The following is a 26,382-nucleotide window of genomic DNA, read 5'->3' on the forward strand; positions in this document are numbered from 1 at the left end:
CTCCCCACTTTCTAATTGAAAACAGGGGCCTAGACAGTCGCCCTGGGATTTCTGTGTGAAGAGCTTTCTCAGTAGGCTGGCATCTCTTTACATAGATTGTATATCCATAGCATTATCCCCTCCCTTCCTGGCGCTATACAGATCTCCTCTCCCTGCAGTCCCACAGGGAAATGACTCTACTGGTACTTGTCGTGGGGCCAGCTTTCCTATACCCTTCAGACTACTGGAAAACCCTAAGAAATATTAGCACAGGGTCACCACCTTATTTTTTTCTGGTGAGATTCTCGTGCCTTTAACACTTGCGTGACAGACAAATTCAACAGTAAGTATAAACTCTCATATGAATCTTCCCACCACTTTACTTCAATGCCAGGAAAAGCTGCAGTGGTTAAATTTCTTATTTATCATGTAGCTGTTGAAGGAACCCTGCCACACACAAAAAAGAGTGTTGGCCCTCATTTAGCTGAGGATGAGGGAAGAAGAAAAGGAGAATGAGGTTGACTGTGTATGCGCAGGTGTATCTACTAACACACCTATTGTGGCCTTCTCTGTTCATATCGTGGTAACCCCTGCCACTGCTATTAAGCAGATTAGGATTCCATATGACCTTTCTGAAAAAATGCCATATGGTGGTATGTGGCTAGCCAGTGGAAAAGGAGGACCAAATCTCACTGGTAGAGCACATGTTGTTCATGCAAAAGGCCCCAAGTTCAATCCATGGATCTTCAGGTAGGCTGGAGAAATTCCTGCCTGAAACCCTGGAGAGCCACTAACATTGTGTGTCAACAATCCTGGGCTAGAAGGACCAATAGTCTCACTCAGTATAAGGCAGCTTCCTATGTTCTTATTTGCATGGGTCAGCCTAGGTGCACAGGACTTCACAGACATGGCTATATTGCAGTTGCCCACCTTGGTGCATCCTTTCAGCACCTCTTCCCACCCTCAACACTCTTCTCCTTGCACCTAATATCCCCAGACCTTCTTCTCCTTCTCCTCCCCTTTTCATCTCTCTCTCTTTCCTTCACTGGATGTCTCTTTCCCCCTAACCTTCCTGCCATCTGGTTGCCCAGTCTGGCAGTTTTCTTGGCAGGCAGAAGGGTGTGAGGAAGGATGTGTATGTACATTCCAGTGGTTGCTTAGCAACCAGGATAGGCCTACATGTCCCTTCCCATTCTCTAAGCTTGTCCCTGGTGAACCAAGGCAAGGGAGGGGGGGCCATGCAACAATGTGAGAAGTCCTTCCACTGCTGCAAATGGGAGCAGCAGAAGAAGTGTCTGATGTCTAGCTTCTCTGTAGCCTCCTCAGGGACAGTACCCATGATGTTTTATTTCTTCTGGGAAGTGTATCAGCCCAATCCAGCCCTCCCGGAGGCCGTTTTCTGTCATTCTTTTATGTCCCTTCCACATGGTTATTCCCTCCCTGGCCATGTTGTGTGTTCTACTTAATTTTTAATGATTGAAGTGCTGTGCACAGTGCACCCCCCCTTCAAGATTTTAAAAAGAAAGGGCAAAATCACAGCAACACTAACAAGGGGTGCTCCCAGATGGAGGGGCTGCTAGCAAAACCAATTAGAAGGCATTGTGAAGCTATTTCATCTTTTCTTTCTTAATGTTTTTTCTGCGGTAAGAAAAAAGAAGCAGTGGGACAACACAGGAGGGTTATGAGTGAAAGATGACAACATCTGGACCTCCTGTAAGATTCCGTGAATGAGGCAGGATGATGGTGCCATAAAACCTCATCTGGAAGTGCATCAGGATTCCAGGCCTAGTTTGAAATTGGCGAGGACTGTGAACAGGTGTTCTGTTTGGCGAGGTGTGGGAAGACAGGCCAGAGGACAGTTTGGCTAAAGGTAGTAGGTAAAAGTAGACAGTGGTCTGGAAAACAGGGACCCAAGGAATCAGGCCTGGCTCTGGTATTTGGGGGCTCCTACAAAGGCTGCTCTTGGTGTTCCCACTAGTACTGACCATACCCCTAGCCACCTGATGCCAGCGCTAGGGTGGTCAGGTGGCCTACTTTACAGACAACGGTCCTCTCTTTGAGGATGTCATTTATTTGAAGAGATGTGCAGTCTAAGTCTGGTTTAAAGTCAAAGAGCCACAAGGAGCATGGGTGTCCACAGGGGGAGGGCAAGGGGTGCACTTGACCCCCCAGAACCCTTAATATATTTATTTATTTATTTATTTATTTATTTATTTATTTTAATGTACACAGATACATGTACATCCAGCTAGTCAGCAAGAGGTTTAGAGTCAAGCTGTCTTGCCTCCTGAAGCAAGAGACAAGTTGTTTCACTGCTGCTTCACTACTGCCTCGCTGCCCTCCCTCTCACCACCTCCCCATCCCCCACTCCTTTACCTTTGCTATTGTGCTGTGCGGCTGGAAGAAGCCACCTCCTGGATTGCACAAAACCCATCCAGACTCCCGCAGGATCTTGCAGGACCACTTCTTCTGGCTCAGCGGCTGTTGCTGAGCACAACAGAGGGCCAGTGGCTGTTCTGGACAGCCCTGTCAACTGTTCTCTTGCTGTGGCAAATGCCGAGCTGGGAGAGTGGCTGGCAGGGCTCTCTGGGGTACCTGCTGGAAAGGTGGCAGTGGTTGTGGGCCCTCCTGGCTGGGGCAGGAGGAGAGGGGGAAGCTGCACAATTTGGTAGGGCCAGCACTGTTTAGAGTGATCTCTGAGACCACTCCTATTGAGTGGCTGCCAGACTCAGACTCTCTGCACATTTCTGGAGGAGAGTTTTCCTGGGCCAGCAGGCAGCTCATGTGAATGCTGCTTGTTCTGATCTAATGATGCTGCTTCTGCAAACATTACCAGATTTGGAAACCCTAGAAATACAATAATATAAATAAGGGAGTTGTGGTGCCTTTTTGTGATCAGGTGAGGAACTTGGAGGATGCTGCTGGATCTGGCCCTGCTTTTTGAGGGGTAGGTGGTGGAGGTGGTGGTCAAGAATACAAACCAAAAGTAACCCAGCAGTATAGAAACCAAAAGTGTTCACAAGGTTTTCAGAAATGGGTAGCGAAATGCTTTTTCTTGGGAAAAAAAAACTTAGTGCTACTGTTTTGAGGGTTGACGGTTGAAAGAAAGGCACAAGGATTTTCTATATAAGGTTGCTAAAGAGAGAAAGCAAAGAAGCAGAGCTGTTTCTATTTGTTTAGGTATGGATATCCACAACTACTGCGAAAAGCAGAAGACAGCTGGTGACCCCAGACACCTACTGAAGATGCTACTTCATCAGACATCATGCAAGTAACACCCAATGTGTCAGCCTCAAAAGAGACAGCATATATCCAGGTACAGGCAGGAGCAGGGCATGAGAACATCCCAAGTGAAAATACTGAGGCAGCTACCCATCCTGTACAACTGGAAGAGCTGGATACAGGGAACTACATATCAAAGGTGATGAAGCTGCAAGAGAGCACACCAAAAGTGGATGGCATCGTGGTTCACATAAAGATGCTTCTAACTTCCTTTCTGTCATGAACAGGGAAAAGGTGTCAACTGAACAGCAAAAAAAGTCATATGCAAGTGCTATAGAGGAAAATAAACAGAAGCTGTACCCTATAATATCAGCCATTGTATTATGGGTCACAAGACCTTTCTCTTTTTGGTAGGACCAGTATCACAGGTAACATGATAGTCCTCTTACAGTTTTGTGTTGAGGCACGGGATGAAATATTAAAAAACAAACAAACAAACAAACAAACATTTGGACACTGGAGCAGGCATTGCTAAGTACACATCTGCAAGAATGCAAAATGAGTTAATAAAGTGGGGAGGCCAGTTTTTGAAGGAAGCTGTTGTGAAGGCTAATGTCTCAATGAGATTCTCAGTTTTAGGAGATGAAACAGCAGATATTTCTGGCATAGAACAACTGTTTCTACGTTTGTGGAAGAAAGTGATGTGAATGCATCTGTACATGAGTAATTCCTTGGCTTCATTTCACTCTCAGACCAAACTGCAGTAGGCATACCCAACACACTCTTATCTGTTTGTTCTGATTTTGGACTAGATACCAATAAATCCGTTGGACGAGGACACAATGGTTGTTCAACCATAGCAGGAAAAGAAGTTGGGGTTCAAGCACAAATCAAGGCAATCTATCTTCGGGCAACCATTGTCCACTGCTCATCCCATAGACTTAATCCCATTCTAAATGAACTGAGTAGTGCAAGCGATGTGGGTAAAGACAGTTGGCACAATTAAAGGCATCATAATGTCTTTCCATGAGAGCATCCAAAGACAACATCTAATACCCAACATACCAATGCTATGTGAAACATGGTGGACTCAAATACAAGAGTATCCATGTGTTTGCAGAAAATTACACGTATTGTCTCAGAACTCAAGCAGTTTGCAGGATCAAACAACATCAGGACAAGACAACTTTCGTACCAGTTGTTGTGTGCATCACAGACATCAATTTTTATTGTTTGTCTTGTGATCATAAGCAAATATTCTTTGATGCTAGAGCCAGTCACTCAAGCTCTGCAATATGAGAAGTCAGATGAAATGGAAATGAAAGCACATATACAAGAGTTGCTGGGAATAATGGAACAAACAGGGAAACAAGTTATGAGGAGACTTTAGTACAATAATAGAGAAGTGCAAGAAACTGATAGATCCAGGGAGGATCTTCATGACAATGGAATGAGAAGCATGTTGGAGCATTACCTAGATTTTCACGGAATTGGCTTTGGTCCCTCAGGGACACATGAAGCAAGATAAGCCGAGTGTACTGTACCTTTAAAATCCAATTTTCATAGGTCACACAGTGCTTGAAAGGACCATACTTCTGGGTGGGGTGTGGGGAGTAGAACTGAATATCATCAACCTGGCAGGGGCTGCTCAACTAATGAGAGAGGCTTGTTTCTTGTCCCTGTGCAGGCTCCCCCTGCTACTATATTATTATGAATGGAGAGCAACTAATTTCCCCCCCATGTCTGCAGATTTCCCTGAAAAAGCCAAAATCCCCAATTCTCGAGTGGGGCATCTGAAGGCTCTCCCTGAAAGCATCCCACCCTACCCCTAATTTTGCTGCATTCCAGCAATCTGCCGCAGAGTTATTGCTTCCAACCCCCCCTTTCTCCCTTTCTCCTTCTCCCTGCTCACAATGAGAAGCTCCCATAAACCCCAAAGATCACTACTGCACTAAAGCCTTCACATCAGAGGCTTTACATAACAACAGAGAAACTACTTTTCATGAGAGAAACTACAGAACATCAAAGAGGCACAACATCGAAATAGTGATTTAAGAGAGCATTGGAGAAGTGAAAGAGCACTTTAGGGCAGGTATTGGAAAGGAAGAGGAGTTACTAAAGTTAGGCTTTAACCCTTTAAAGCTTTAGCGAAATACCATGGCTCTGAATGCACAGAGATATGTTAAAGATTCACTGCAGGAGAGCGAAATTTATTTCTTACGAGTAAACATAAACAGAATGAGGGGAGGCTATGTTAAAGATTAAAAGCAGGCTACCTAAGGTGAATGAATGTCCCCACTGCTGCAGAAATGTGAGGGGTTGTTGCTGCACTCCTGGGGATTACCTCAATGGGAAAAACTACTTAGACTGGGGAACCAAGAGAGAATGGGGTGTCACACCCCCTTGACCACATCACTGCCAGGTCACAGAGGTACACCCAGGATTTAATGTGTGTGTGTGTGTGGGGACACATTAAACACACTGTGGCAAAACTGCCAGGGAGCAGCTTTAAGTTAAAAAGTCAGAGTAAAGGAGTTTCAGAAAATGCGGTTTTTCATGAGGGAAGTGGCTGGTTGTAGGGATGTATGAATCCCTTACCTGGCTCCACGCAGGGGCATCTGCGGTGGGGGGGAGGCGCTCCATCCCTCCCCCCGGAATCCTGCCCGGCCAGCTCCACTCTGCGGCCAAGCTGCAGAGCCGCCAGCTGGCTCTGGCCGCCCGCAGCTGGACATCTGGCCGCTGGGCAGCCCTGCAGGGACGCAAATGGTGGCTGTCGTAGCCACTGCCATTTGCATCCCTGTATTGAGCCGTGATAGGCTATGTAAATATTTACGTAGCCTATCACGGCAGGGGGGAAAACCCCAGCGTACGCAAATGGTGGTAGCCGCCGCCATTGGCATACGCTGGGTTCCCCCCCCCTGCCATGATAGGCTACGTAAATACTTACGTAGTCTATCACGGCAGGGGGGAAAAAAACCCAGTGTATGCAAATGGCGGTAGCTGCCACCATTTGCGTACGCTGGTTCCCCCCCGCCATGATAGGCTACGTAAATACTTACATAGCCTATCATGGCCTCTGCAGGGATGCAAATGGCGTTCCTGCGTTAGCCGTGATAGGCTTCGTAAATATTTACGTAGCCTATCATGGCTATGAAGAGGAGGAAGCGAATGGTGGCCGCAGGATGGCCGCCATTCGCAAAGCAGCGCGGACAGGAGCAGGTAAGTGCTCCGTTTCACGCGCCTTTCGTGGGGTGGGGGCAGTGGGGACTTAATCCCGTGTGCCTTTCGTGGGTTGGGGGGGAGGGGGCTTTGTTCCGTGACAGATTTCGGGGGGCCGAATGCACTGGCATTCGGCCTCACCGAGATCCGTCGTGGAATTCTCTGACATCCCTAGCTGGTTGGCAGTGGATTGGTGATGATGTCATTTGTTGCGAAGGACTTCAGACTGCTCTAACTTTGCACCACATCGCTCATGAAGACAGCCCCCCAGTGGATGTAGAACTTAAAACACCTAGACAAACCATATAACAGAAGAACAGTGCCAATCAACCCAACCAATCCACAGAAGAGTTCTACCAGCAGTCCATCTCCATTCCATACCTGGATTCACTTATTACCTTACTGAGGACTCACTTCAGTGATAAAAATCAACCTGCTTACAGATTGCTTTAACTACGTCCACCTCAGATGTACCACACTGAAGAAAAAGACTTTCAAGCCCATGTCAATTCCATTCAGGAATTTTACTCATTTAAAAACTTTGGGGATGAATCTATTACTTGGTATGAGTTGTGGGCAAAAAGACATACCAAAGAATTACACCCATCATTGTGTGACATATGCAACATGAGCCTTACTGAACCATTGGATCACACCAATCTGTTCCCTCCTACTAAAATGGCCGCCCTTACAGCACTTTCCCTCCCAGCAACAACATGCAGAACTGAACAATCTTTTAGTCCTTTGCACAGAGTGAAGACAAGGCTATGCCCGACAGTGAGTGAAGATCGATTGTCTAGCTTGTGTTTGTTGAGGGCCCATAGAGAAAAGCTGAAGACCTATCCCAAGGAGAAATTGATAAAATAAGTTATCGACCATTTTGGCCAAGACCCTTGAAGACTCCAGTTTTTGTTTAAAGAATGATACACTTTGTATTATATTTTCCTTTATGTTATGGACAAGCAAGCATTAACAAAAAAGTCTGACTTGTTCCAGGACTTATGTCTGGCAGTCATCACAGCCAAGGCAGATTCTGTGTAAAGGGTGTGAAATTCAGTCTTAGGGTTTTTAAATGTGGTTTAGAGCCCTGCAGTATGTTCAATGTACAAATTTGTTCAATGTACAAATTGAAGCTGTATGTCTTTCTAGTCTCTCACTCTGTTATTGTTAAATGGACAAATAAAGCAATTTGTTAGACGTTATTTCTGAAAGGTATAATCCTATACAATACAATAAGGGCACAATCCTATGGCCGCTAGACAGCAGCTAGATGGCCATAGGATTGGTCGGTTTCTGGGAACTGCCTCCCCACCCCCTCCCCTGCTGCCTCATGGGCGGCGCGGATTTCCCGTGCTCATAAGAGCAGCATGGAGCGGGGCAAAAGGGGATGTTCCCAGGGGCGAGGTGGGGAGTGCGAAAGTGCCGGTACGACCCTTCCTATGTGTCATCCAGCCTCCGCACCCTGCAGTCTGATGTCCCATGGCTACACAGTCAGTCTAGCCATGAATGCAGGGTGGCTGGAGTGCAGAGGAGATGATCCCTTCTGCGCTCCTCCCACTGTGCATTGGATAGGTGGTCACCTCTGAGTTTGGGGATAGGTGGTTCCATTAATCACCAGCAGGCACAGCCCACAGCCCACCATTGTTTCTCATTACTTCTCTTCAGCACCATGTAATGGTGTGTGGGGTTCAGTCACATAAAGACTGAAGTAGTAAGTAGCAAGTAGCCAGTAGCAAGTAGTCAAGTCAACAACCTGTAGTTCCAAGTCATAGACCTACCCCCCACACCAAGTTATTTCTGTGGACACCCATGGGAGAGCAGCAGGGGCCTTGAAGTTGCCTATCAACTCTTAGCACCTGGACAGCAGACTGAGCAAACACACAGGTCATGTAGTTGGTCTTTCCCACTGTGGTGAGATATATTGTATTCCTATTAAAATTTTAGTTATTATTTCTAAATTTGCACCTATAAATAAAAAATTTATATATGCAAATGTTATGCAAAACGGTGTCCTCTTTTCTGGCAGTACATAAGTGGCCACTTTAGAACCCCCCTAGGCCCACTGGGGGAGGCAGTGCTGTAGCCCCCAGCACCCCCCCATCTCACAAGCAGGCCACCCCAGTGGCAGCAGCGGCCCATCACAGTGCTGCCCCTGTGTAAGCTTTCAAGCAAGTGCTATGGGAAGGGGGTGAGGCCACTCTCTGTCTCCCCATCATGCTCACATGTGAGCGGGTTTCTTGGTGGTGGCCCTGCAATAGTTCAGCATGTAGGCTTTTGCAGTGACCTACAAGAGTTGGAGTGATATACACATTTATTTGATTTTGTGTGCAGGTTCTTTGTTGCCTACCCTGGGCAATGTTACTCATGTCAGTTTATGTTGTATGCTTAAAAAAGAGAGAGAATATATAATCACAGCACTATGGCTGTAATTCTCCAGTCAGTTCATCACATACCTTTTCACCGAGGTTTTATCTAACCTTGTTACGTATACCCCTTCCCCTCTTTGTTTTGTTTTGGCCCTGGAGAAGATGATTGCCCATTGCTTGATGCTCTTCTTTTTCTTTCTCTTTTGCAGGCTTGGGGACCAATTCTACAAAGAAGCCATAGAGCACTGCCGCAGCTACAATTCCCGGCTCTGTGCTGAACGCAGCGTTCGTCTTCCTTTTCTGGACTCGCAGACTGGCGTAGCTCAGAATAACTGTTACATTTGGATGGAAAAGAGGCATCGGGGACCAGGTATAAATTGCTTATAAATAGTGTGAAGGTCTCATGGAGTTCAGTAACCAGGAATGCTAAGCTTTTGAGCAGCCACACGCTGGAGAGACTGCCTAAAGTGGCTGACTTGAAAGGGATTCCCTTTGGTAACTACAGAAGACGAGTAAGTCCTAATTATTCCTCCACCCCCACTCTCTGTCAATAGAGATGATTGCTTAACGTGTCCCCACATTCCACCCTTAATGCTGTGTCATCTCAGCGCCTTTATTTCGATCTATCTCCATTGCAATGAAAAGCCAGGACTCAAGTGAATGGGAAGTGTTCTTAAACACAGTTGAGAGAGAAAGGCTCTCAACACTGTTATTGAGGCACTTGAGAATAATGAACTTTATTTCTCAGAAGGAAATATACATTTGTAATGTCCTTGCCATTTTAAAGTGACATTACCTATTACTTGCTTGAGAAAGAGTCTGGGACCACCTTTCCCCTTCCTTGCCCCTCTTATACATTACAAAAAAGACAATGAACTTGCAACAGTAGTGTAAGGATAAAACTATACATTATGTGGAATCTTGTAATTTCCCCATATATGTGTGTGTACGCACACACGCGTGCACACACACACACACACACAAACACAGATATTAATATATTAATTCTTTCCGCTGTGATCCATTTTTAGCTCAAAAAGATTGTCACTTCCAAGCAGCATTTTCACCTTCACAAAGAAATGTATGGGGAAAATACAGCAACCTTATTTTTGTCCCTTCTTCTAGCAGCTTGGGGTGAATTATTTTGTGCCGAAGAAGAACCACAGGTAAAGGGTTAAGCAGCCTCTAATGTGTGCCCCTCCTTCATTCAGATTCATAGCCCGCCTAGGGTAAAAAACAAGCAGAGTGCACATAATATGGAGCTTGAGCGTAAGAGAGGATTATTGGGAGGGGAGAAATAAATTGTTCACACAGCCAATTTAAGGTCCTATATGTTTAATAACCTGCTTGGCAAGCATGTTGCAATATGGTGATGATCAGTTGATGAAACAATCTCGCTTATCCTTTCACTACCAGTCAGTCCCCTGATTCAAGACCAATATTAGACACATTAAAATGTCCTATCCAGGCACCAGTTAAGGCTGCAAATGTAGACGCTGTAAGAATCAAGTTAAATATTTAAAAATTAAGTTCTAATAACCATTTCTTCCTCTTCATTCTCAGTCATGTTATAAAAAAGCTATCTAGCCTATAGATCTTGGGTTTGTGGGGTTTGTTATTGATGCAAAAAAGTATAACAAGATGGAGCATCCCTGGGTTGTGTAGCCACTCCCCCCCTTGCAGCAGGAGCATTGGGCAGCATGCACCAGCATGCTTGCTTGTTCCCAACAACCCAGGGTTGAAAAAACAAACTGGGTGCTGTTCCATGCAAACTGAGCTACAGTGTGGGATGGAAAAGTACATTTTCCAGAAATGCAGGCCAAGTGATGAAGAACAGCTGGTACCCTGTGTGTGGGCATATGAAAAAACAGGATATAGGAGCTTGTGTTAGGCCAATAGCCCCATTCTGTAAAAAGTGTCATGGGGCAGTTATTATGTTCCTTTTTTGTTTCATTTGATCATTCGTATTTTGGAGAAATTGTGTTGGTAAAATTAGTTGATGTTTAAACCTTTGTTCATCCATTCATTCTCCCTTCCTCCCCCCGGTGGGGGGGTATTGTTATTTCTGCTTACAGTTTAGACCCCTTTGTTTTTACCTGTTTCAGACATGTAGGCATGATTACACAGTTATGGCCTCCTGGTGTATTCTGGGAGAAGCACATGCCACCAAGGATACGGTGTGACATCACAGCCATCACTGCCTCAGGGCTAGGCTGTGGAGACCAGTGTGGGCAGGATTCTTTCCTTGCCCTACCTGGAGAAGCCGGGGATCAAATCTTCTGCATGCAAAGCATGTGCTCTTTCACGCTGAGCTATGGAACACCTTATTGCTTAAGTAAAGCTCAACTGGAACAGGCAGCTGTCTTATACTCCTTCCTGCCCAGGAAAATCCAATGGTCAGCATGGGTGGGAGGAGCGAGTCCAGGGCCTGAGGGTATTTCACTGAGAAGCTTCCAACTGCAGTTCAGAGTCTCACCCTAGGTAGTATTTGCCTGTACACATGTAGGGCTAAAGTACAGAGTGGATATGGACATGCATGTACATACATCCCTGCGTGCTCAGCTGCTGTTTAGACCTTCACACATTTTCTCTTGTGTCTCCTTACAAGAGCTTCTCATGCCTGCATCACTTTCAAATCAGACTTTGAAGCATCACTGTATCCTCCCCTGCATTTTACCTCCTGTTCTAGGTGAACAATCTGCTTACCTGTTGTGTGTATTCTCTGTTGGATGCTATAGCACACCACTAGATGTATAGGAAAGGTCCCTTCCCCCCTCTGGAATGTTCCCACTCCAATAATAGGAAACCAGCTGTGCAGACAACATAGTCTACAATGGCCTTGCAATTCCTCCTGTCAGTCATGTGGACAAAGGTCAGGGTGGGGTGGGGCAAGGACTAGAAAGGACTGAATCCATTACAAGAGCGGACTTGCTCCCTGAAATAATAATGATGTGTATACAAGCCCTCTGGGTTTTTTTTACTACTTCATCTAAGAATCTCTTCCATCTCTTCTTACAAGACAATTTAATAGTTCTTTATGGCTATGGTGTAAGAGCTGATCTACATGTTGAGAAAAAGCATGTGATATAGTCCTTCTGGGAATGCACCATTTCAGAGTGAAGACAGGGGATTTCATGACTGAATAATCCCCCATAACAAACACCATAAAAAGCATGTCAAAGATCAGGGTTCTAATTTAGCTTTCTTCCTGCTATCCTAGTTTACAAAATATATGTGGCAGCCTTGTGCCACCTGCATTCCAAATGGCACAGTCCTAGGAGACTGAACGCACAGATTGGCTCTAAGTTTGGTTTTCTTCAGCTTCTACACAGGCATACATTTCAGTAACACTGAATCCCATGAAATATGCCTTCTTATTTACTCTGCTCTTGGCTTATGTACAATTCTATTTGAAATTTACTCATTACTCCTACCTTCCTAACCTTCAGTAAGACGCAGAACCAACTTCCATTTTTTTAGTTTTTGGAAAGAAGAAAGTCACTCCTCTATTGCATCAACTTGCCTTTGTACAGTTCTCTGAATAAAGGTGGTATCTCATGGCAAACAGTTCAGGGTTAATTTCACACAATACTGCACATAACTCCTTTCCTTTCTTCCCTTCCTCTCCCCCCAGCCTTTCACTCTAGTTTTGAGTTATGACTCTTCTACACTAATGAGATAAACAACATAACTCATTGCGGGTCCTGCTATTTCCTTTATAATCAAATGGTTAGAACCTTCTGTGGTTGCCCTATAAGGCACTAAAATGCAAGGCAACTCAGGAGAACAAAAGAAGACTGAATACTGTACATGCATTCTCACATATGTAATGCCCTCTCAGTTCAAACAGACCTGACTAGTACCTTGGAACAATCGGGAATGCCTGTCTTTCTTGACTTGTCTTCTACGTATTTTTGATAGAAATAAAGAGCAATATACTTCTAGGGAATGATCTTGCAGTGGCTAGGATCACCATATTCCCTTCCTGTTCCAAATTCAATGGGTTCTGCTTTTGAAGACTGGTTGAGTAATATGAAGTATCCCTCTCAGCTGAATAAGATTGCAGTACCATTGCTTGTTAGCACACAAGCTTGTCAATTAGGAAAGGAAAAACAGATTTTTATGTAGGGCATTTGCCATCCCTGTTGTGCCACTTTTTACTCTAGCTGCTAGGGGTTATTTGCCCAATCAGCTTTCTGAGTTTTAAAACTTTATGCCTGGTAGGAAAAAGGATGGTTGACTGAGGTTTGTTTCACCTCCCCCCACCTTCAGTTCTTCTCACAAAGTATGGGTACTCAGCTACAGAAACAACAACACCAAATAAAAAGCCCATCCTGTAATTCCCTGTTGCAGCCTTCATCTATTTAAATTAACTGGAAGTCAAATTGCTTTCACCAAGTGGGCTGGCAAGCATCCTTGCACCCTGCTTCAACTCGTTCTGTGTCTTGAGTTTTATCTTACCTTTATTTTGAATTCTCAAGATCAATGCTTTTAAGCTGCCAGTTGCTGCTGCTGTTCTGACCAGGGAACTCTTGCCTCCCCAACCTTAAAAAAGATGCCGCTTTCAGTTTGAGTGAGCTAATTCTTCATAGATGGATAATGTTGTAGGCCAATGCAACTCTCTTTGGTGCAAGGCTATAGAAATGGCACTTTCAAAGTGAGGAGGAGGTTGCCAAATGCCACTTATTTTGCGGACTTCCTCTCTTTTTAATAAAAGGGATGCCTTCGTCATGATATCCCTATAGCACATAATGTTTGTTCCTTATTTCATATTTCAGCTACATCATAGCACGCTACAGAACTGACACCACAGCTCTGCAGGGACAGGTATTTCTGAACATTTGATTTCACAACCCTGGAAAGGAGAACAGGTGGTGGGAGAAGTTTTGCAATGCAATTCACACATTTCATTCCACTTCATATGTCATATTTGAGCTAATCAAGTGGGAAAGGTCATAGTGATCAGTCAGCTGTTGGTTTCCACTTTGCATGGCATTTTGGGCTTCACCACACGAGGCTAAAATCTTGCATCCTTACCGGGGCTTCTGCTGCTGGATTGTTTGTGGGATTAAGATCAGCTCCTTTACACAGGCTGACACATGCAGTTTTTATTTTTCAGCAAGCTCTATATGTTTCATTTTATAGCCACCAGATGGTGCTGCTGTTATAGTGCCATTATGGAAGTACAGCCAGCAAGTGAAGTGCTTCATAGTGCTTCCTAGAGAAAAATCAGACTTTCCTTGCACTTTACAAAGGCAGGATAAAGGTAATAAACCATGGGAGGGGCCCTGGAGGTTGACGACGTTGTGTAAAGGACCTGCAAATTTCCCTGAGTAACCAATATTGATCGCACGATACAAGCCCCATATGGAGAAGCTCATATAGGCTCCTTCTAAAAACTATTTAGTGTCCTTTCACTTACCGGCATTCAGCGGCCTTCAGAAAGAAAGAAAGAAAGAAAGAAAGAAAGAAAGAAAGAAAGATGCTTCAAAGTCTGATTTGAAAGTGATGCAGGCATGAGAAGCTCTTGTAAGGAGACACAAGAGAAAATGTGTGAAGGTCTAAACAGCAGCTGAGCACACAGGGATATACGTACATGCATGTCCATATCCACTCTGTACTTTAGCCCTATATGTGTACAGGCAAATACTACCTAGGGCTTAAGTGTCAGGAGGAGCAGCTGGGATCTGTGGACAGCTTGCCCCATGTGGTGAGACTCTGAACTGCAGTTGGCAGCTTCTCAGTGAAATACCCTCAGGCCCTGGACTCACTCCTCCCACCCACGCTGACCATTGGATTTTCCTGGGCAGGAAGGAGTATAAGACAGCTGCCTGAAAGAAAGAAAGAAAGAAAGAAAGAAAGAAAGAAAGAAAGAAAGGCAAGCAAGCAAGCAAGCAAGCTAGCTTTTGGTATGAAGAGCTTTTAGTCATGTGAGCCTTTATCTGCAGTCTGAAGTGGTACAAGTCTAGATACAGGTTTGTCAGCTCAGTAGATACCAACCAGGTGTGATGTTGGGAGATGCATAATTAGGATCACCCATGGTTTTACACAAATTAATCACAGCCATGAGAGACTTGGATCACACCAGGGCTGTGGCACTGTAGGCTTTGTTTGTTTTTTAAACGTCCTCCACCTGTACCAAATTCTTCTCCCAAAATTGCTACTTGCACACAAGGGAAAATGTATGGGTATAACATATATACCTGAAAGTTTTCTTCCACTGGGCAAATAACAGTTTCAGAGTGATTTTACTTGGGAAGCAGCACAGGGGGAAGATTAAACCCTCTCCTACACTGCTTGAACCCCAGTCTGATTCACTCCCACACCCTGTGGCTAGGTAATCATAATCATTTGAAACATGGGAAAACTGGATCATGGACTTCCTAGGTCATATCTAGTTGCACCCTGAAAAACAGATTGAAGTTTTCCACAAAAAACGACATGCAGGTCTGTCCACTACTGCTCATCCAAGTAAAGCAGAGCAGCTTCTAATGGTGCATCCTGGTGACAACAAGTACATCATTCCCACACTCCTTCTTGGCCATAGCAAATTATTCATTCAGCTGTGAATTCTCCAGGGGAAAGGCAAGGATTTTTCTTTCTCCCCCAAATGCCTCTGAGCTCACCTTAGGAAGATGTGCTCTGGAAGGCACAGCACTGTGCAGGTCAAGACGGAAACAACATTTGCAATCCCTGCAAATTAAAGTAATCTGTAAGAGCCTTAGCACCTAATGTAGATTAAACTAGCACAGCATTCTTTATCTTTTCATACCACCTCGGTGATATAAGGTGGGATCCCGCCCTGCTTCTGTGTTAAGGCCATTTCACAAGTTGTAGTAAAAGATGAGTTCCTGCGTTTCTACTCCAGGTTGACCACATATTTTCTGTCGAGTCCAAGAATCATACTTCTTTTCAAAAATATGTGGTAATTACTTGCAGTAGTCTTGGCCAATTGTGGTTCCCCAGGTTTTTTTTTTTAACCGTGTTTCCAGACACTCAAATGTACATGTTATAGGCAGGAGCCATGGTGGAATAATTGTTATGTGTTAAGTAGCTGTCAGGGAGCACGTGAATAGGGTTAGCCAGTGACTGCTGTCCGTGTTGAATTCATATGGAATAAAAAGACATTTCTGACAAAGGACCGATCCATAAAAATGGGATAGGACTCTAATTGCTTTCGCCCTGCTCCCCAACAGGAACATAGAAAGCTGCCTTATACTGAGTCAAACCATTGGTCCATGCAGCTCAGGGGTGTACAACCTTAGGCCTGGGGGCCAAACCCAGCCTGCCTGGCTTCCCAGTCTGGCCCTCTGTGCTTCCACAGGTAGCCACACTTCCTTCCCCTGGCCCCACACCTTTCCCCCAAACGCCAGTCGTATGTTGGTTTCCCAGCTTTTGTGCAGTTTTTCTCCATTCTGAAACACTGAAATGCCTCTCCCAAGGCTTAGTTATTGGCAGGAAGAGCTTTAAGCTAAAATATACTGGTATTATGGTCCCACTTCTTTTGCTTTCAGTCCCACCCACCACTGGCCTCCTGAGACATTCTCTGAAATGGAATTTGGCCCTCAGGCTAAAAGACATTCTGCACCCCTCATCTAGCACAGCACTGTCTACACTGACTGGCAGTGGCTCTCAGGGCTTTCAGTCAAGAGTCTTTCCCAACCCTACCTATTGATTCCAGGAATTGGGCCTGGGATCTTTTACATGTTAAGTATGTATCCTAATAGCAATGCCCCTTTTCTCGGGTGGCATGTTCCATCCCCTCCCCTCCCCTCCCCTCCCCTCCCCTTCCTTCCTTCCTTCCTTCCTTCCTTCCTTCCTTCCTTCCTCTCTCTCTCTCTCTCTCTCTCTCCCTCTCCCTCCCTCTCCCCCACCCTCTCTCTCTCTTTAAGTCTTTAGCCCTCTTATTTCCAGGGATGCAATGTTCAGGCAGTACATACTATGTTTCCACACTAACCAATTGCTCACTCAGATTAGTCCAGTAAAGATAGTGGGCTTTTATACACAAGGCTATTAATCTGCTGCATCAGCTTTCTGATTTGTCACAGAATTGAGATCCGAGCACTACACGAGGAGTATTTCCTTTCCTGCTTTTCTGCTACCTAACCTCTAAGTCTTACTGTGGTATAGCGGAATAGCGCAAATGCAAAAGTGAAATCAGCGTTTTCTTTCCACTATCAGAAATAATATCCCATTTTCCCTACTTAAAAAAAACTTGCCGAAAGTGCTATTTACAAACAGAAATGAAATTGGAGGGTCACAACGTCATCTAAAGAACCCGTAAACAAATGTGAGTAGGGAATAACAAGTGCACAATAAATGCCTCGTATAGAAAAACTCAGCAATTCGCTAAACATTGGCTATTATTTGTATGGGGGCATGTTTGCCAGTGTCTTGTGCCCAAACAAAATGTTGGGCTAAATATGACTATGCCAGAAGATCATGGCAGTGATGGTTAGCAGGAACAGGTGTTAATGCTGATATAGCATTTTTTTTTTTTACAAGTTTAGCTTCTAAGGTATTACAGGGTGTTTTTGTGTTTGTCTTTCATGATTGTGTGCTGATAATGAAGAGATACAAATGGCACTATTAAATGTATGAATGTTTGAATGTTCAAAAAGCTATTTTTAAAAAAGAGAACCCATTTGACCTGATACAATGTTTCTGTTACTTTATTGCTTTTCAGCCATTTCTAATAACAACCGGGGATGAAAAACCCTTATTTTCCATCAAGCTGGACACTGTAACTTTTAGTAGGTTGTTTCTTCTGCCAGTCTGATTGTTCTCTCAAAAAAACATTCTTTTGCAATTACTTTTCAGTTCAGTCTTTTTTTTTTTTTTACTGGACTAAGGTGACTGACATGGACTAGATGACTGGCAAGCACTTGAGACTTGTTTTTTTTTTAAGTAAATTTTATTAAGTAACTTTCTTATTATTGGTATGAGTGTCATTTTTTTAAGGAACTTTAGGCAAAATACTGATTTCAGTATTTTGGTTTCTACTGTTTTGCACTGACTTGCAATGGTCCAGGAGCCATGAGCCTTGGGCTTCCAACTCACAATTTCTGGCCATGACTTTGAAGATCATGTGCAGTCACTGCTTCTCTTCTTAATAGTAAGTGGACCACCCCTGCCTCCACTGCAACCTCCATTGCCCCACCGATGCCCCCCAATTAATAGAAAAAATGGCATCTGTAGCTGCTACAGAGCACTAAAAGGGTTAAATTTAGCTTCGAAACAAGCTAAATTTAACCCTTGTAGTGCTCTGTAGCGCTATGGAGCAATTTGCCAACAAACTGGTTTCTCCCCCACTGTTTTTAAAATGGGGGGGGGGTGTTGTGGACTGTGGGTGATGATGGGGAGGTGCACGGGGGGGTGTGTGAAAATGGTCCCTGGACCTTCACAGTTCCTGGTAGTAAGGGGAAGCCAACATAAGTCAGTTTGCTAACTTTTGTCCCAGCCAACATCCTTTCCTACAGAAGTGTCCTGAGGTCTTCTAAGCCATGCAGACTAGACAGGGAGGTATGGTGGGTAGATTTCACAGTTGAAGAACTGTGCATCCTGGGATACAAACCAAAGGAGTTTCATGAACCCAAAGGGTAGAAATTCAAAGATCACTTGCACTAGCATAATACAGTTGACTCCAGCAGATCTGCAATTTCTAACTCTTTTGTGAATCACCCAAGAATTAGTCAGCCTTTAGAGGAGGAAGGGTGGAACAACTTAATTGCATGCAAACCCCTATGGCCAGGAAGTCTGGGTATTTCAGAATGAAAGCTTCAGTTATATTTGCAAAATTTTACCCCGTTTGCTTATGGTAAACTGTTTTTAAAGAACGAGGGAGAGTGAAGTATTAAGGGTCCCCCACAACCACCCCATCATCGTGCTCATTATTATTGTCTCTTACTGGAAAAATATATTTCTTCTGATGCTTCTAAATAGTTATGCTTGTTTTAGTTGGCTCACATTTCTTGGCCACTTCTTTATGCTGCAACTATTTAGCATTACTGGTCCAGCATTCTCACATTAATTATGAATCACCAGTAGTGTCCAACATGCTGAAATAATTTCCACCTTAGATTCTACAGTTGTTTTTGCAATTATCATAGATGCAGCAATCTTGAAAAAAGGTAATTTTATCTCCTATTCCCAGTCTGCTGCAGCTTGATGGGAAAAGAAGATCACCACAGGGATGTGTACATATGAGTATTGCACAATCTCTCTCTCTCTTTCCATATAATCTGTGTGTGTCTGTGTTTCTGATTATCCATAGTGGTATCATTTAGCATTGACTTCCCCAGGGAATGGAAAGATTTAAGCAGAGTTGGCCAGTACGGTAATATCTTATTCTATGGGGGACCATATTTATGTGAATGGTGGCTGTGCCCCATTATGAGAGAATATCCTCTGGGAAAATGTCTGGGGTCATAAGACATCATATTCCCTTAGAAACACTTGTATGAATGTCTATTATATTACCTGTTCTTCTAGTGAAAGGACAGGGATTTTAGACTACATGAAAAAAACTTCTCTCTGGCCAATGTCAGCAAAACTAGGAGCCTAATCTTAAACTTTACTGAGCAGCTGTGCAGCACCCTAAGCTCCCAACACTGCCACAAGTTTGCTCAGTGCAGACGATGTAGCAAAGGGAGCTTTGGGCAGAGCTCACACATGGCAAATATGGAAGACTTGTATGGAAGTTTGGTTACTCTTTCTGGTTATTTTACTAGGTCCGTCTTAGCCAGGGTCCCCTTTCCAGGAGTCCCTTAGTGCAAGGGGAAAATTTGTTCTAAGTGCAAAGGGAAAGTACAAGGAAGAAAGCTTCTTGTTGGCTTCTCTTGCACCTCTCTGGATCTATGCTAGTGTTCCTTCTGTGGTTGGCCATTTGTGCAGCCAGGCACATGGAATGCATACTGTTTCCTGGAAATAACAACACAGGGGATCCAAATTAGTGTGTGTGTGTGTGTGCCCCTTATTTTGAAGGGTGGAGCATGTTAGAAGATAAATTATTAAATCAAGTTTGAAGCATGAATTATCATAACCCTGCCATACCTAGATTTTTGACAGCAGCTACCACTTAATACATTGTTCTGCATTCTTTTGTGTCATGCTTAATAGGTATTCCATTTTTATTTGCATCTTGCTTAACTATTGGTTCAACTACATCCTGTGACAAAAAGATCTGAAGTTTAACTTCACATTATGTGAAAGTTACGAATTGGCCCCGCTGGTTTCATTGCCTAGACTTTTGCTCAGTACAGGCACAGCAGAAAATGCAGCAGAACACCTCTTGTGATGACTAGAACTCTAAAACCTTCTAAATTACCTACAAGCAGACTTGGAAAATCCTTATTGTTTCAAGACAGCCTTAGGAGCAGGGGCTGTCATTGCTTATATATAGTCACTTAACCAGAAACAGCTGCTCACCAGCAGCCATGGCCCCATGCCAGCCTTAGACATTTCGAACTCCCAGTGGAATGTCAAAATTAACTGAAACTCAGTCCCGACAAGACAAGTGGTTCTGTGGGTGGATGGTTTGCCTGTTTGAGGAAATGGTGTTCAACCTGTTCTGGATAGGGTTGCACTCTCCCTGAAGGATCAAGTTCACAGTTTGGGGGTATTTCTAGATCCAGCTGTGTTACTGGAGGCCCAAGTGTCTTCGGTAGCATTGCAGTGGCCTTTCCTGGCCAGGGATAGTCTGGGCACAATTATCCATGTTCTGGTAACTTCTGGTCTAAACTATTGTAATGCATTGTACATGGGGCTGTCCTTGAAGGTGGTTCAGAAACTTCAGAATGCATCTGCTAGAGTGCTAACTGGGATCAGTAACTGGAAACATATTATATCACAGCTGAAAGTGCTTCAGTGGCTTCTGGTTATTTCCAACTCAATTCAAGGTGTTCATCTGTAAATTCCAACATGGCTTTGGACCCAGGTACTTCACCTCAGAGGTGGGGTGGGTGATGATCAGAGAGATGGTATATTTGGCTGTGGCACCATTTGTGGAACTCTCACCTCAGGGAGAGTTGCTTCATGCCTACGGTGTTATTTTTTGGCACTAGGCAAAGACCTTTAAAAATTTCTCATGCCTTTTAAATGTTTTAAGTTTGAAATGATTCAGTTTATTTATCAGGTGCTCTTTTAAATACTATGGTTCTCAATATTGTTTTTATTGAATGCTGTTTGTATTTCCAGAGGGGTAGCCATGTTGCAGCGAAAACAACAGTCTTGTGGCACATTAACAAATTTATAATAGCATAAACCTTCGTGGACCAGAGTCCACTTCATCAGATGCATGAAATGTAATTCTACATTGGCAGGGATGTAGCAACATGGATGGGGCAGGGGATGGGAATGAAATGAGGTCAGAGGGTAATGAAATGCAAAAAAGACAGTGACTATTATATAAAAGCAAAATAGCTACAGTCGTCATTAACAAGGTAATGGTGGTGATAACACAAACATCCTAGCATTGGTAGGTGGATTAACACATGTAGTATGATAACACCCCTTCACGGATCACTGCCTTGTTGTGGCGAAGGGGCTTGCACAACTCAGTGAAGCCATAAGCTATGCTGTGCAGGGCCACCCAAGACGGACAGGTCATGGCGGAGAGTTCTGACAAAATGTGGTCCACTGGAGAAGGAAATGGCAATCCACTCCAGTATTCTTGCCAAGAAAACCCCATGGAACATATCACAAGGCTAAAAGATATGACGCTGGAAGATGAGCCCCTCAGGTTGGAAGGTGTCCAATATACTACTGGGGAAGAGCAGAGGGAATTTCCAAGTAGCGCCAGAAAGAGTGAAGCAGCTGGGCCAAAGCCGAAAGGACACTCAGCTGTAGATGTGTCTGGTGGTGAAAAGAAAGTCTGATGCTGTAAAGAACAATATTGTTTAGGAACCTGGAATGTCAGATCAATGAATCAAGGTAAGCTGGAGGTGGTCAAACATGAGATGGCAAGATTGAACATCGACATCTTGGGAATCAGCGAACTAAAATGGACAAGCATGGGCGAATTTAATTCAGGTGACCATTATATCTACTACTGTGGGCAAGAATGCCTTAGACGAAATGGAGTAGCACTCATAGTCAACAAAAGGGTGGGAAAAGCAGTACTGGGGCACAATCTCAAAAACGACAGAATGATCTCAGTACGAATCCAAGGCAAACCATTCAACATCACAGTAATTCAAGTCCATGCCCCAACCACTGAGGCCGAAGAAGCTGAGGTTGATCGGCTCTATGAAGACCTACAACACCTTCTAGAACTAACACCAAAAAAAGATGTCCTTTTCATCATAGGGGATTGGAATGCTAAAGTAGAAAGTCAAGAAATCACCGGGATAACAGGCAAGCATGGCCTTGGTGTACAAAATGAAGCAGGACAAAGGCTAATAGAGTTTTGCCAAGAGAACATGCTGATCATAGCAAACACTCTTTTCCAACAGCACAAGAAAACAATAGAATGGGAAAGACTAGAGATCTTTTCAAGAAAATCGGAGATCTCAAGGGAACGTTTTGTGCAAAGATGGGCATGATAAAGGACAAAGAAGGCAGGGCCCTAACAGAAGCAGATGAGATTAAGAAGAGGTGGAAAGAATTCACAGAAGAACTATACAGGAAATATCTGAATGTCCCTGATAGCCATGATAGTGCGGTCACTGACCTTGAGCCGGACATCCTAGAGAGTGAAGTCAAGTGGGCCTTAGGAAGCATTAGTAACAACAAAGCTAGCGGAGATGACAGTATTCCAGCTGAGCTATTTAAAATCATAAAAGATGCTGCTGCTAAAGTGCTGCACTCAATATGCCAACAAATTTGGAACACTCAGCAGTGGCCACAAGACTGGAAAAGGTCAGTTTACATTCCAATTCCAAAGAAGGGCAATGCCAAAGACTGTTCAAACTACCGAACAATTGCGCTCATTTCACATGCCAGCAAGGTGATGCTCAAAATCCTACAAGCTAGGCTTCAGCAGTATGTGAACTGAGAACTACTGGAAGTACAAGCCGGGTTTTGAAGAGTCAGAGGAACTAGAGATCAAATCACCAACATTCGCTGGATCAATAAAAACGTCTATTTCTGCTTCATTGACTATGCTAAAGCCTTTGATTGTGTGGATCACAACAAACTGTGGCAAATTCTGAAAGTGATGGGAGTACCAGACCACCTTACCTGTCTCCTGAGAAACCTGTACGAGGGTCAAGAAGCAACAGTAAGAACAGGACATGGAACAACCGATTGGTTCAAAATTGGGAAAGGAGTACGACAAGGCTGTATACTGTCACCCTGCTTATTTAACTTATATGCAGAGTACATCATGAGAAACGCCAGGTTGGATGAATCACAGGTTGGAATTAAGATTGCCGGGAGAATTATCAACAACCTCAGATACGCAGACGATACCACCCTAATGGCAGAAAGCGAAGAGGATCTAAAGAGCCTCTTGTTGAGGGTGGAAGTGGAGAGTGCAAAAGCTGGTTTGAAACTCAACATTAAAAAACTAAGATCATGTCATCTGGCCCTATCACTTCCTGGCATATAGAAGGGGAAGAAATGGAAGCAGTGACAGATTTTATTTTCTTGGGCTCCAAGAGCACCGCAGACGGTGACTGTAGTCATGAAATTAAAAGTTGCTCGTTCCTTGGGAGGAAAGCTATGGCAAACATAGACAGCAGAGTAAGAAGCAGAGACATCACCTTGCCGACAAAGGTTCGTATAATCAAGGCTATGGTTTTCCCAGTAGTAACGTATGGCTGCAAGAGCTGGACTATAAGGAAGGCTGAGCACTGAAGAATTGATGCTTTTGAACTGTGGTGCTGGAGAAGACTCTTACGAGTCCCCTGGACTGCAAGGAGGTCCAATCAGTCCATCCTAAAGGAAATCAACCCTGACTGCTCATTGGAAGTACAGATACTGAAACTGAAGCTCAAATATTTTGGCCACCAAATGCGAAGATAAAACTTGCTGGGAAAGATTGAAGGCAAAAGGAGAGGGGACAGCAGAGGATGAGATGGCTAGATAGCATCACCAATGCAATGAATATGAACTTGAGCACACTCCAGGAGAGAGTGGAAGACAGGAAGGCCTGGCGTGCTATGGTCCATGGGGTCACGAAGAGTCGGACACGACTTAACGACTGAACAGCAAGTATGATAACAATCCATAATCCCAATTCAAGCCACTCCTGATAGAATTCCATTTCCTGATAAACAGTAATTCAGTGTTTTCACGCAGGAGTTTCCCTTTCAAGTTCCTTTGTTCAAGGATGATCACCTTAAGATCACTTACATTTAATGACCTGGTTTGTAGAAATATTTTCCTACTGATTTCTGCATATTGCCATTCCTTATGTCAGATTTGTGTACATTTATTTTCTCGTGTAGAGGCTGGCCTGTTTGTCTTATGTAGAATGCAGAAGGACATGTTGGCAGATAATGGCATATGTCACATTGGAAGATGAGCAAGTGAATGAAGCTCTGATGGTGTGGCTGACATTATTGGGTCCTGCAATAGAGTTTGCTGACTTGATGTGGGGACAGACCTGGTATCTGAATTTATTGTGGGGTCTGGCCCCTGGGTTGGTGTCTTTGCTACATGGCCTATTGTTGGTAAGTAGCTCCTTTAGGTTGGAGAGCTTTTTTTGTGTAAATTGCCTGGAAACATTATGGTTAAGGGCAGTATAGAAACCCAAAAATAAAATAACATTCCTCTATGGTTCACTGCAAGCACTCTGGAATCTGTTGCCTGAAGCAGCAGCTTCAATTTGTTTCATACATTTGGCCCTGAGTGGGTCATCCAACAGAGACACATCTAACAACCATTAACTCCTGCACAAAACAAGACCAACCAACCAAAACCACTGCCCAGTATCAGCTCTATCCTTTTGCCAGCTCTGCCCTTTCATCTACTGAAGTTTATGCCTGGGCCTAATAACAAGCATCGACTATATTTATCAAATGCACATTCACCTGAATATCTTTCACTGCCACATATGCTATTACCTGCCAGCAATGCTCATATGGTATTTTGATAAGACAAACAGGTCAATCTCTAAGTGAAAAAAAAGGAATGGACATGAATAATGGGACATTAAAAATTGAAATGTACAAGTGGGGACCACTTCAGGCTCCCTGGGTATGCTGTCTCTGGCCTTAAGACTGTTATACTTAAACAAAAAGGTTTAGCAGAGAATTAGAATGAGAAAGTGCATAATTAGAGTTCATTAACAATTTCACTACTGTATCTCTTGGTTTAAATAAAAACTATAAAAAGCAATTGTCCCTCATGTGATAACTGCAGTTAGTATTCCTGCTTTGATGTTCCAGCATATGCAGATCCCTGCTAGCAAGACATCTTCATGTTTTTCTGTAATCTTTAAATCTTACCTTGTTAACCTAGTTATTCCTCCAAAGTACCTTGACCCACGTATACTGATAACCTTTCCAGCCTATGTAATGTATCTGAAGCAGCAGCATTTCTTCCTATTAAAGCTCAGGCCACAATTAAATGGTTAATCTTCAGTGTCCAGGAAGACTCTTTGTCTTTTGATCTGGTGTTAGGAAGTGCACAAATTCCAGATTGTATTATTTTATATTGTGCTTTCCTGTCTCTTCAGTAGTTCCTACAATGTTTAAATTTAATAATTTCTTCTCTTAATCCCCACCCAAATTTTGTGAGCTGTTTATCATCTTATTGATACTACTGATTGTGTTTTTAATGTCTTTCTCTCCAGACTGCGTAACATACAGTATTCTTGATCGGTATACAAGAGTGGTTTGGAAAAATAATACTTTTTATATATTACTTTCTTCTCCCAGTTTAGCATTTTGTGGGCTGGCTTGCTGTGCCACTCTTGGAATTTCAATGAGCAGCCCACAGACATGTCAAGACCCCTTTCCTGAGTTGTTATACTTGGATTCTAGAATAGGATACTATAAAATGCAGCAACAAGCTCATTTCCCCCCACCAGAGGAAAACAACCTAAGCTGTTTTTCCATTAAACTTAGGGATGCCATGGGTATGCCAGCCATGCCACTGAGCCTATCCTATCTTCATGCACCCCTGGCAAGCAGTCTTCAGTGCCATGTCACAGTTATTGCTTACCAATGTTCTCACATACTGAAAATCATACAGTGAGAAGGAGGTGAGAGGCATGGGCAACTTGTTGCCCTTCAAATGTTTTGGACTCGCATGAGCTCTAGCCAACATAGCCAATGGTGAGGAATGGTGGGAGTTGTAGACCAAAACATGTGGAGGGCCGCAAGTTGCCCATGAATGATGCTTACAAGTATAGAATCACAGAATCATAGAATAGTAGTGTTGGAAGGGGCCTACAAGACCATCGAGTCCAACCTCCTGCTCAGTGCAGGAATCCAAGTCAGAGCATCCCTGACAGATGGCTGTCCAGCCTCGTCTTGAACGCTTCCAGTGTGGGAGAGCCCACCACCTCCCTAGGTAATTGGTTCCATTGTCGTATTGCTCAAACAGTCAGGAAGTTTTTCCTGATGTTCAGCTGGAATCTGGCTTCCTGTAACTTCAGCCCATTCTTCTGTGTCCTGCAGTCTGGGATGATTGAGAAGAGATCCTGGCC

The 26,382-nt window shown here is 43.9% G+C and overlaps 1 protein-coding gene across 1 annotated transcript in view; it reads left to right on the forward strand.

The window, feature by feature from the left end:
• The window catches only part of DPF3 (double PHD fingers 3), a 297,459-nt gene that overhangs the window by 126,107 nt on the left and 144,970 nt on the right, over positions 1 to 26,382 (forward strand). The window contains exon 2 of the mRNA XM_084847675.1: positions 8,996 to 9,156. Coding sequence (XP_084703801.1) covers positions 8,996 to 9,156 — 161 coding nt within the window. The remainder of the gene's footprint in view (positions 1 to 8,995; positions 9,157 to 26,382) is intronic.

The sequence above is a fragment of the Heloderma suspectum genome, chromosome 1, assembly GCF_057233095.1.
Source record: "Heloderma suspectum isolate Gila_16-S chromosome 1, 16-S_ref, whole genome shotgun sequence".
NCBI classification, from domain to species: Eukaryota; Metazoa; Chordata; class Lepidosauria; order Squamata; family Helodermatidae; genus Heloderma; species Heloderma suspectum.